The following is a 12,843-nucleotide window of genomic DNA, read 5'->3' on the forward strand; positions in this document are numbered from 1 at the left end:
TGTCGTCGATATCACTTTTGCACTGAGCTCAGTTTTGCCCAATTGACCAATGGAAATCCACGTAACATATGAAATAGCAATATTGTGTGTTGTAGCTAATTTTAGGTGTGTAGGGAGGCTGGTTTCTTATTGGTTGATTGTGTGAACGGGTGCGCGCGTGAGCCTCAGAATGATAGCGTGGGCTAGGACAGTACCCGGTGTGATTTCTAAGTGAGAGGACGTGTTTCAGTGTGCGTATCGGCTTGGATTTGTGCTGTTTAACTTTTGATTGAACGATTACTGTGTTAATGTAAGGAGTGTAGCTGAGCCATTATAACGTTTATTTTGGCGAAGGAGTGATTCGAGGATTGTCTAGAGAGACTGTGCGTGTGTCAGAAACGTTTTAGAGCTGGGTTTATATCAGCGAGGTGACTTTCGACCGGGATCGTAATTCGAGTTCCGACGAGTTGTGTGCGGCTGTATCTTGAGGAAGGAACTTGTATGTTAATTAAAAGTCACGTTATCGCAACCTCTGTCTTGGCGTCTCATTTATGCTTCCTGGCCTATTTCCCCCTTCCACTCCACCCTATCACATTAATGTAGACAAAAAGGTAGAGAAAAACAACAACATATGAATATTTACACATTACATAATATTTTTATACACAAATATAAAGCGTCGTATATGTAACGTAGTGAAAACAATGCTGAATGCACATGCAGGAGTAAATGTGTTATTAAAGCTTTGAGTGTTTTTGTGTGGATATAATGAACACTGATGCTTTGAACAAATGAAAATATAACTACACGAAGTCTTCCATGACTGTGATTTTTCGTAATTTAACATTAAATATAGTAAAAGGTGTTTTATGAAAGTATTGAGACTCATTGGGACTCTCACAAATTCCGGGAGAGAATTCCACAGGACGCTACCAGAATAGGCTAAGCTTGATTTAAAGAGATCTATCCTTGGAATTGGGACGTTAAACTTTCGGTTTGGTTTGACTTTAAAGTTTGCAACGAAAGTTCGTGGCAGGTGCACGGCCGGAAAGTATTTTGTGAAGGAGCACGCCTTCATTTAATTTAAATCTTTCTTTTAATGGGAGAGTCTTAAGAGAGAGAGAGAGAGAGAGAGAGAGAGAGAGAGAGAGAGAGAGAGAGAGAGAGAGAGAGAGAGAGAGAGAGAGCGTGATCCAGAGAGAGATAGAGAGAGCGAGAGAGAGATAGAAAAAGAGAGCGAGAGAGAGAAAGAGAGAGAGAGAGAGACAAAGAAAGAAAGAGAGAGCGAGATCAAGAAAGAGAGAAAGCGAGCGAGATCAAGAGAAAGAGACCGAGAGATAGAGAGAGGGAGAGAAAGAGAGGGAGAACAAATTCAAGAGAGAGAGAGAGAGAGCAAAATCAAGAGGGAGAGGGAGAGAGAGAGAGTGTGTGTGTGTGAGTGGGTGTGGGTGTGTGTGTGTGTGTGTGTACAAAATGTTTCTCTGGTTCTGTGTGTCTGTGTCACAATTACGGACAAAGAGATATAAAGAGAGGCAAACAGGCGGACACATTAACAGACACACGGACAGACTAACAGCGAGACAGGCAAACGAAATCAATAAATTATTGTGTATTTAGTGTCTGCACACTATCGTTTCCTCTTGCTTCTCATAACTACGATTTAAGCATAAGGTGAGTGTTTTGTAACACTGTTATTCTGTTTTGTAACACTGTTATTCTGTTTTGCGAGTTTTGGTTTGCTTTTGCCCAAACTACAATGTCCTGTGAAAACATCCATCCTTTCGATAATGGCGTGTGTGTCGTATCACACGAAGTACAGTTGTTGTTCATTGCTGTGTACGTTGTTTTGAAAGTCCTTAATTACACATGTTATTACTGCATGCACAGCTTACCGTTAATTCGATAACATCCTTTTCTCAAAGAATACTTTCCACTAGCTGTGTGCAACACGTTTGTACCCCATGATCATTGCGTAAAATCACATGTGAAGTTGATGTTTCAATTCCAAATGTGTTATTCGTGCATCTTGTCTGACCAACTGTTCAACAGCAGCAAGGTTTGCTGTCCAGAGCTTCAGCACTCAACGGTCAGCCTGGGAGGGTGACGTCTTTTTACAAGATCCTTGTCCCCTGTTTACACTCATTTTACTAGTTGTTAACACTTGCCTTAGAAGCAGCGTTGTTCCCATAAGTTCCACCCAAAGTGCGATAGGAATGAGGAACATAAAACTATTTCAGGAGGTCAAAATACATCATTGCTCTATTTATAAACTCCCGCGCTGTGAGCTCCATGACAGAAAAGTTAACACTGGCTTCCAAGAGAAAACTTTCATGAACGTGAATTTTAGTTTCATTACTGATGAAGGATTGCAATATGTATGGGTCATTTTAAATACTGTGAAGCATTGGAAGAAGATTGGAGTCTAAGTGTTAGAGAGGATAAATGCACAGTGGTAGTGGTGGTGGTTAACTTAAGAATAATCTATGTATTTATTACGCGTTCCGCTAACGATAACGAAACTGACAATGGCGTCTTGGCCTGTGCGTTTAGTTTCACGTTCGTTAACGTAATGGGAGGGAAGACAACTGATGCAAAAATAAACAAGTCGCGTAAGGCGAAATTACTACATTTAGTCAAGCTGTGGAACTCACAGAATGAAACTGAACGCACTGCATTTTCACAATGACCGTAGTCCGCTGCTTGTGCAAAACGGAGTGAAACTGACGAGCCTGTTTAGCGCGGTATTCGCTGTGCTGCATATAGCACGCTTTTCTGTGCCTCTCTTCGTTTGAACTTTCTGAGCGTGTTTTTAATCCAAACATATCATATATATATGTTTTTGGAATCAGGAACTGACAAGGAATAAGATGAAATTGTTTTTAAATCGATTTCGGAAAATTAATTTTGATCATAATTTTTATATTTTTAATTTTCAGAGATTGTTTTTAATCCAAATATAACATATTTATATGTTTTTGGAATCAGGAAATGATGTAGAATAAGATGAACGTAAATTTAGATCGTTTTATGTAAACAAAAAAATGTATCCCAATTTTCAGATTTTTAATGACCAAAGTCATTAATTAATTTTTAAGCCACCAAGCTGAAATGCAATACCGAAGTCCGGCCTTTGTCGAAGATTGCATTACAAAAAAGTCAATCAATTTGATTAAAAAATGAGGGTGTGACAGTGCCGCCTCAACTTTTACAAAAAGCCGGATATGACGTCATCAAAAAAAAAGAAAAAAAAGACTGGGGATATCATACCCAGGAACTCTCATGTAAAATTTCACAAAGATCGGTCCAGTAGTTTACTCTGAATCGCTCTACATACACACACACACACACACACACACACACACACACACACACACACACACACACACACACACACACACACACACACACACACACACACACACACACGCACAGACAGACACACACACACATACACCACGACCCTCGTCTCGATTCCCCCTCTATTTTAAAACATTTAGTCAAAACTTGACTAAATTTAACAAGTCGCGCAAGGCGAAATTACTACATTTAGTCAAGCTGTGGAACTCACAAAATGAAACTGAACGTAATCCGCCCCTAGTGCAAAAGGCAGTGAAAGTGACGAGCCTGTTTGGCGCTGTAGCGGTTGCGCTGTGCTTCATAGCACGCTTTACTGTACCTCTCTTCGTTTTAACTTTCTGAGCGTGTTTTTAATCCAAACATATCATATCTATATGTTTTTGGAATCAGGAACCGACAAGGAATAAGATGAAATAATTTTTAAAACGATTTCGGAAATTTAATTTTAATCATAATTTTGAATTTTTTGAATTTTCAGAGCTTGTTTTTAATCCAAATTAACATATTTATATGTTTTTGGAATCAGACAATGATGAAGAATAAGATGAACGTAAATTTGGATCGTTTTATACATTTTTTCTTTTTACAATTTTTAGATTTTTAATGACCAAAGTCATAAATTAATTTTTAAGCCACCATGCTGAAATGCAATACCGAAGTCCGGCCTTCGTCGAAGATTGCTTGGCCAAAATTTCAATCAATTTGATTGAAAAATGAGGGTGTGACAGTGCCGCCTCAACTTTTACAAAAAGCCGGATATGACGTCATTAAAGACATTTATCGAAAAAAAAGAAAAAAGTCCGGGGATATCATTCCCAGGAAGTCTTATGTCAAATTTCATAAAGATCGGTCCAGTAGTTTAGTCTGAATCGCTCTACACACACACACACACACAGACAGACAGACACACACACACATACACCACACACTCGTCTCGATTCCCCCCTCTACGTTAAAACATTTAGTCAAAACTTGACTAAATGTAAAAAGAGTAACGTCCCATGCTTTGATTCTTCAGTTGAAAAAAGAAGAAAAGTCATTCACGGAGCAGACGACACAGCCAAAAACAAGAACAAAGGACACGATTAGTACAATGTTGTAAATCGTAATGTTTCTTTAGTTAATACATTTGAAACAAACAAGTGTTGAATAGGGGCATGCAGAACGTTCAACGTGTACAGAATCTTCAGAAAGTGGAATGCGCTAGAAGAAAAGTGTTTGGGTTTATCTGTCTCTGTCTGCAGATTCACGCATTCCGATTCATTTCTTCGGCTGAGAATTTCATGCATCAAACCTGGAATAAATCACACATGAAACTGATATTTGTAGCATTAAGTTGTTCAGGAACATACTAGTTGTAAAGAATTGTGTGAATATAAACACGCGTTCGCTGAGCTTTCACATACATTTCAGGGCTCGTTATTTCTTTCGATTTAACCACAGCGTGTTAACAGATCAAAGAAAGCAGACGTAAACTCCGACCCCTAACCTTTGAACTGCGCACAAAACGCTGACGTCACCACTTAAACAAGTACCGATAGCCACAACCACTAACACTACCACTGTACACTTATCCTCTCTAATATCTCAACGTCCCTCGTATGTGCGCGTCACAAAATGAATTCCAGTGTTGATCCAAACTGAAACAGTTCATATTTCATTAAAAGATATTGCTGTGTTTTTTTTCTTTGTGAATGAAGTCAGAATGTCACTCAATGTTTTAAAACTGATACAGATATTCAATGTCCCTGTTTCATAATCAGATCGATTCATTCCAACACCACGAAACGTAAAATGAAAACAAAGTGCCATGTTTAGTCCAACTTGTTTTACTTTTACATTTAAACAAAAAGTTTTCTGGTGACTGATCCCGATTTTCCAGTGTCGATCTTTTAGTTTCAGATTGACTAAATCTTGTGATATAACTTCACATGACCTATTTTTTGTCTCCGATAAAAACAAAGAAAAAAATGTTCTTTCTACAATATGATCTTTCCTGACCAAAAACAATTCTGTAAATTAATGCGAATACTTCTTGTTTGTCGCCAAAGCTATGCTGTTCCATTCCTCGCTTCACGGCTATCGCCAGTTGTCTCTCTGACCGAACGCTACAGTCCTACGCGAATCTATCAAAACAAGAATACAAGAGTTATCTCCCATATGTTTTTCGCGAGCACTGATCTAAAATTGAGATCAGTGTTCGCGAGACGAAAATGATTGCAGAATGGCCGACTTCGACAGTGATCTCCGTTCTGTTCTTCACAGTTATGAAAAAGACATCGTTCTAAGGTCAAAACAAGAGGCGAAGCCTTCAAGGCTCACGTAAGAAATCGACAAACAGTAACACAAACTCAATCACTCCGTCACACACACACACACACACACACACACACACACACACACACACACACACACACACACACACACACACACACACACACACACACACACACACACACAGAAAGAGCATAGGTGAAACTGCAAGAAAGCGAGACACTAGATCTAGATCTGTCTGTCTGCATGTGTATACAACTCTCCTGTGTTCACTTTCAAGTGAATAACTATCGTTCTGATATCATTTTAAAGTGAAGTTAAAGAAACCTGGTATCGGCACTGCTGTGCATCTCCTATGATCTCAATGGTATCAAGGCACGGGTCATAGAGATCAATTTAGATCTAGATCTATTTCCGGTTGTGTATTCACACGCCAACGTTCGTTCGTCAAGATGGACGGCGATTTTGATTTGATAAGCGACTTTTTCTTAGAAGACTTCAATGAAGAGGACGAACATTTAATGGCCGCTGCGCCCCAAAAAAGGAGATTCGAGAAAGTGACTGATGACGATGTGAACGCTCTCATCACCGATACAGAAAACGCCAACACCAAAAGAAAAACTGAACATGTGATACGGCTGATTTCAGATTTCATTCTTCAAACCGAAGAGTTTGCAAAACAGATGAGATCAGCTGATATAGCGAAAATTGAGGATCCAAAACTTGTTGCAAACATTCTTGTCAAGTTTCTTACAACGGTGAAACGCGAAGATGGAGATGAATATGAACCAGGTACGATTCGAGGATTTCTGTCCGCCGTCGATCGGCACATGGCAGCGAACGGAAAAGGCAAGATTTTTTCCAGCAATGATACGCTGTTTGAAAACGTTCGAGCAGTTGCAAAAAGCAAACAAAAAAAGCTGAAATCAGCAGGGAAAGGAAACTTACCTCAAAGAGCGTGTGCACTAACGGACGAAGAGGTGGAAACACTGTGGGACTCTGGTCAGTTGGGAGTGTCCACACCAAGAGCCATAATCAACACCCTGTGGTGGTTGAACTGCCTCCACTTTGGAATGCGGGCAAGAACCGAACATCGCCAGATGTGCTGGTCCGACGTAACTGTTCAGATGGACAGCAGTGGCCACCGCTTCTTGGAATTCAACGAGCGAACCACGAAAACAAGAACAGGGGTCTCCAGGCAGGATGTCAGGGCAAAACCGCGAGCGTATGAAGATGTTGAAAACCCTGAGCGGTGCCCTGTGAAGATCTTCGAGAAATATGCCTCTCTTCGCCCTGCAGAAACATGCGGCTCCAACTATCCGTTCTACCTCACATGCGTCCATGATCCGAAACCAGGCAAACAATGGTTTCGTGCAATGCCGATGGGAGTGAACACAATCGGCAGTTTGATGAAAGAAATGGCGGCCGCGTCCGAGATATCTTCCACCACAAGTAAACGAATCTCGGGTACCTCGGCGAGGAAGACGCTGCTACAGAAGCTCAATGATTCTGGAGTTCCCCCAACCCATATAATGGAGAAATCAGGACATAAAAACATTCAGTCTGTACTCAGTTACGCGAAAATGTCCGACAACCAGCAACTGCAAGTTTCCCGAATTCTGTCAACCACGCGCACTTGCACAGTCTCAAAGTTGGGAGCTATGACGTCAACTACTGATGACGCAGATTCCAGTGCCTCGGCCTCAGGCGGAAACACACTCCGCCAGCCAGCAGTGACCTTTGATGCGCCCATTCATGGAGGAGTTTTCAATTTCAATTTCACAATGCCGCAATGAGTTTCTTCTTCGTCTTCAGTTGCAGAGCACCAAATTCCATTCAGTTACATTAAGTTGTGTACGTGTGTCACTGTGTGGTTGTTTTTTTCTTCTTTTTTTTACTCTTAAGTTGATGAGGCCCAATGACAAGAATCCAAGATAAACTGGAACGAATTTATATTTCAAGCAAAGAAAGTGTTCGTGTTCTTGTTTGTTTCATTGCAATAAATTTGCGTTAATCAACTATGCGTGTTCTCTCTCTCTCTCTCTCTCTCTCTCTCTCTCTCTCTCTCTCTCTCTCTCTCTCTCTCTCTCTCTCTCTCTCTCTCTCTCTCTCTCTCTCTCTCTCTCTCTCTCTCTCTCTCTCTCTCTCTCTCTCTCTCTCTCTCTCTCTCTCTCTCTCTCTCTCTCTCTCTCTCTCTCTCTCTCTCTCTCTCTCTCTATGTAAATATGTTTTCTGTTGTCAACCGCATTGAGTCTCATCATATGCCTGTTCGGCTAGATGTGTGTGCTGCCCTAAAAATTGACGCTGATGTAGACAGTGAGAATAAGACTAGTTCAGAGAAACTGACTTGGGATTCCTCCAAAGCTAGTGTATTTTTAGATTTTCTTTCTTCACGTGAAGGTCAAACTGCCATCGATGACGCTGCTGCATGTATTGATGATAACTCTGACGCTGCCTTGACAATGTTTGTAAACACGCTTTTAGAAGCGGGTCGGTGCATGCGACGCACGGTGTTTTTTGGAGGCCGTTTGACACAGAGTGTAGGGAGGGAAAACGTGAAGTTAATAGATTACTTAGTCGGTACTCTCGCACTAGAAATAGAGATTACACAACGTCATCGAGTGAGGGACCGAAAAATATTGAAACTCGAGGATGATTTTTTTGTGGTATCAACCGAGACCGTAGGTCGAGGTTGATACCACACAAAAAAATCATCCGAGAGTTTCAATATTTTTTGGTCCCTCACAAGATGACGTTTGTGTAATTTGTGTATACAAAGAACGCATGTGTATACAATGATCAATCTCTATACCTTCCTGTCACTGGAAGCAGCAACACTTGAAAGCATAAGTTCCCTTGACAAACGTCATTTATGATTGGCGTCATCTATGAATGACGTCACTGTCTAGACAAGACAAGTGCCGGTATCGGCAAACCTTGTCGCGGCAAACCCGTGCCTTGATACCATTGAGATCATAGGAGATGCACAGCAGTGCCGATACCAGGTTTCTTTAGCTTCACTTTAAAATGATATCAGAACGATAGTTATTCACTTGAAAGTGAACACAGGAGAGTTGTATACAGGTTGAGGATAAACTACAGTATTTGCAAAAAAGATCTGAATATCAAAATATGATAAAAGAGAAAAAGAAAGCATATAGAAAATCAGTACAAAATTCTTTACTAGAAAACAGAAAACATCCTTCCATGTTCTGGTCAACGGTAAAACGGTCTCGCCCAAGGGAGAGAAACCGTGCTACTATAAATATCGATGTCTGGAAAGATCACTTTGAAAACATTTTGGGACAGCACACAGCTTCAACGCCTGAACAAAACGAAAATGTAATAAATGAAGAAAGTGAGGAAGATGTACATATTTATGAATTGGATGAACAAATTTCGTTAGCTGAGGTAAAACAAGCCATTCGAAAATTAAAAGCAGGGAAAGCTTCTGGTATTGATGAAATACCAGCAGAATTTCTAAAAGCAGCTGAGGATATTGTTGCCCCTTTTCTCACTAAGTTCTTTAACCGTGTTTATGACACTGGTGTGTTTCCTAAACAATGGAGTCAGTCCGTGATAGTTCCTTTACTGAAAAAGGGTGATGTAAATAATCCTGGAAATTATAGGGGCATTTCCCTCCTGAGTACTATTAGTAAAGTTTTTACTTCCATCCTAAATAGGCGTCTGTATAAATGGGCAGAGAGTGAACACAAGATATGTGAAGAACAAGCTGGTTTTCGAAAAAACTATTCAACTATTGATCATCGTTTTACACGTGTGACTATGATTAAGAAATGTCTGTATGGACAAAGGAGAAGTAAACTGTACGTTGCTTTTATTGATTATTTGAAAGCTTTCGATTCTGTAGACAGGGATAGTTTGTGGGTCGTTCTTCAAAAAATAAAAACTTCGACGAAAATGCTCCGTATGCTACAAGGGATTTATGATTCTGTCCAGTCATGTGTAAGATGGGGCCCTGAAGTGTCTGACTTTTTTGATTGCCCTGCCGGGGTGAAACAAGGCTGCATGTTGTCTCCCCTGATTTTTTCCCTGTTAATTACTGAAGTAGCCGATATAGTAACCTCAAATGGAAGGCATGGTGTTCAGTTTTTGCCTGGATTACAAGAAATTTTTTTGCTTCTTTTTGCTGACGATATTTGTCTGATTTCTACAACACCTGCTGGACTACAAAACCAATTGAACAATCTTGAACAAGCCTCCTCTGCCCTTGGCCTCAGTGGAAATTTAAAGAAAACAAAAGTAATGGTTTTTCGGAAAGGCGGTCATCTATCCAAGTCAGAAAAATGGTTTTATCAAGGTAAACCTATGGATGTTGTAAACAGTTATAAATATTTGGGTGACACATTGACAACAAAATTATCATTTGACATTGCTTTAGAAGAATTTGCAGGCAGAGCCAAGGGAAAAGTGGTAGAAATCATGAAAACAATGTGGAGCTTAGGTAGCATGGATGTTAGTGTATTTTTTAAATTGTTTGATGCGCTAGTAAAACCTATGCTTCTGTACGCCTCTGAAATATGGGGTATCACACGCTTTCGTTCTGTTGAATCTCCGCATTTGTTTGCTTGTAAAAGATTTTTGAATGTTTTACCAAGAACTCCAAACGCGATGGCATATGGAGAACTCGGTCGTTTCCCTTTATTCATTGACAGTACTGTCAGTGTTATCAGGTACTGGCTAAAGCTGCAGAACATGTTTTTGGTTAGATTACCTAGACAAGCGTACGAGATGGATAAAAAAAGATTTTCAAGGTTACCCGGAAATGAGGTTGATTTGCAAAATTGGGCTTGCTCGGTAAAGCGTTGTTTGGATATGTGTGGGTTTTCCTTTGTATGGCTGAATGGTGGTGTTGTTCATGAAAAAGCTTTTTTGCGTGCGTTCAGACAGCGTTTGATTGACTGCTATAAGCAGGAATGGTTTGGTAAGATAATGGAAAGTGATAGATTTTCAACGTATAGTTCGTTCAAGTCTTTATTGCAGCCGGAAAAATACCTAACAGATATCACACTTACTAAATTTAGAAACATTTTTGTCAAACTACGCCTAGGTATTATTGACCTGAATGGAAACAAACGCTATAGTGCTGTACCAAACACGTGCCCGCTTTGTCCTGCTGTGGAAAACGAAATACATTTTCTGCTACATTGCCCAAAATACCAGGATCTACGTGTAAAATATATTTTGAAATATTTCACTGACAATGTACATGTACCACCCTTGATTTTTCTGCTACAAAATGAGAGTATATACATTAATAGAGCTGTAGCCATGTATTGTTGTAGTCAAGTGGCGTATCCAGTCTTTTTGTGTAATTATCTCCTGCCAGACTCAGTTGCCTCCCCTGTCTATTATCTTCCCCTGACCCAAGTTGTGTCAAGTGGGTGTCATTTCTTTTGACAGGGTACATCATAGAAGATGCCAGGTGGCTTGGAGGTTTTAGTCTCTTACCCCCCCCCCCCCTTCTTTGTAACTGGTTGTAATCTAATGAGCCTTATTCGGTGTGCGTAATATTTCCGGTGTGTGACACCTCTGTAACGATTTCTGCCTCTTTAACGATCCCTTTCATTTGGCAGGCAATCTTAAGACGACACCCCCCGTTGTCTGACACCGGGTATTCTTCTCTTGTCTACTCAGTTGCCTCCCCTGTCTATTATCTTGTGTGTCATTTCTTTTGACAGGGTACATCATAGAAGATGCCAGGTGGCTTGGAGGTTTTAGTCTCTTACCCCCCCCCCTTCTTTGTAACTGGTTGTAATCTAATGAGCCTTATTCGGTGTGCGTAATATTTCCGGTGTGTGACACCTCTGTAACGATTTCTGCCTCTTTAACGATCCCTTTCATTTGGCAGGCAATCTTAAGACGACACCCCCCGTTGTCTGACACCGGGTATTCTTCTCTTGTCTACTCAGTTGCCTCCCCTGTCTATTATCTTCCCCTGACCCAAGTTGTGTCTCCCGCTGGGATTATTGTGTGTTTACTATCGTAGGGTAGACTCTTGACCGGATTCCTTTCTAACCTCTTATCTCAGATTTAGGTGGTCGTTTATGTAATGTGCCTCCAGACTGTCTGGGTATCGTTGGACGGCGTTTTGTCAAGTGGGTGTCATTTCTTTTGACAGGGTACATCATAGAAGATGCCAGGTGGCTTGGAGGTTTTAGTCTCTTACCCCCTCCCCCCTTCTTTGTAACTGCTCGTAATCTAATGAGCCTTACCCGGTGTGCGTAATATTTCCGGTGCGTGACACTTCTGTAACGATTTCTGCCTCTTTAACGATCCCTTTCATTTGGCAGGCAATCTTAAGACGACACCCCCCGTTGTCTGACACCGGGTATTCTTCCTATTGGCTTATCGCCACAGGGTATCGGAAGTGACCAGCCTTTAAGTTAAAAGACTGAACATTTTGACTAGAGGAGAGAACGCGATTAGTTTCATGGAGCGAGCTGTGTGTTGCTCCGATTGTACAATACAATACAATACAATACAATAACTTTATTAATCTCTAAAAGAGAAATTACATTGCTGAGCGTTTGTGTCCGTAATAATAACATACATAAAACATTCAAAATAAACATTTGTTCTTTGTCCTTGTGGTTGTAACTAATTCCGAAACCTGTGTTCTTGTGTTTCGCGACTATCGTCAGCAGCAGGTTTTGTGTGTGCTCACTGAGGAGAATCTACACTGCTTTCTGGTGTTTGCTTTCTGGTGTCTGCTTTCTGGTGTTTGCTTCTGGTGTACGTTAAGTAAAAGTCACGTTATCGCAACCTCTGTCTTGGCGTCTCATTTATGCTTCCTGGCCTATTTCCCCCCTTCCACTCCACCCTATCACATCTGGCGCATGCGAGCAGGATTCAGGAAGTAGAGACGCCGTAGTTTAACACCAGAAAGCAGGGGTAGCAGTGTAGGAGGTACTCAACGTATCCAAGATGGCGGTCGACGGGGTTCCTAGACCCCAGTGGCAGATGTTCTCCCCTCCCAGGCTCCCCCTCTTCACTAGCAGCAAAGATGGCTGTCTGCTAGACGACTACGTCACAGAGGCTCGTCGCATCATTGCCCACTTCAACCTGGAGGCGCTGGGCGGCGAGGCTGCTGAATGGCTGATCCAGTCACTTGCTGGGCCTGCCAAGAAGGAGATCAACCTGCACCCCCCTCAGGCGACTGCCACTGCCAACTTAGTCTTGACCATCCTGCAGGACACGTTTGGGGACCAC

The 12,843-nt window shown here is 41.2% G+C and overlaps 2 protein-coding genes across 2 annotated transcripts in view; one reads left to right on the forward strand and one right to left on the reverse strand.

Annotated features, from left to right (window-relative positions):
- LOC138951015 (uncharacterized) overlaps positions 1-12,843 on the reverse strand; it is a 172,776-nt gene that overhangs the window by 154,700 nt on the left and 5,233 nt on the right. The gene's annotated exons all lie outside the window — the stretch shown is intronic.
- LOC138950999 (uncharacterized protein KIAA1958 homolog) lies at positions 5,946-7,488 on the forward strand. Its single transcript, XM_070322700.1, has one exon. It carries the CDS (start codon positions 6,063-6,065, stop codon positions 7,404-7,406), a length of 1,344 nt encoding a protein of 447 aa, XP_070178801.1. The 5' UTR covers positions 5,946-6,062; the 3' UTR covers positions 7,407-7,488.

This window comes from Littorina saxatilis, linkage group LG16 (assembly GCF_037325665.1).
Source record: "Littorina saxatilis isolate snail1 linkage group LG16, US_GU_Lsax_2.0, whole genome shotgun sequence".
Taxonomy (NCBI): domain Eukaryota; kingdom Metazoa; phylum Mollusca; class Gastropoda; order Littorinimorpha; family Littorinidae; genus Littorina; species Littorina saxatilis.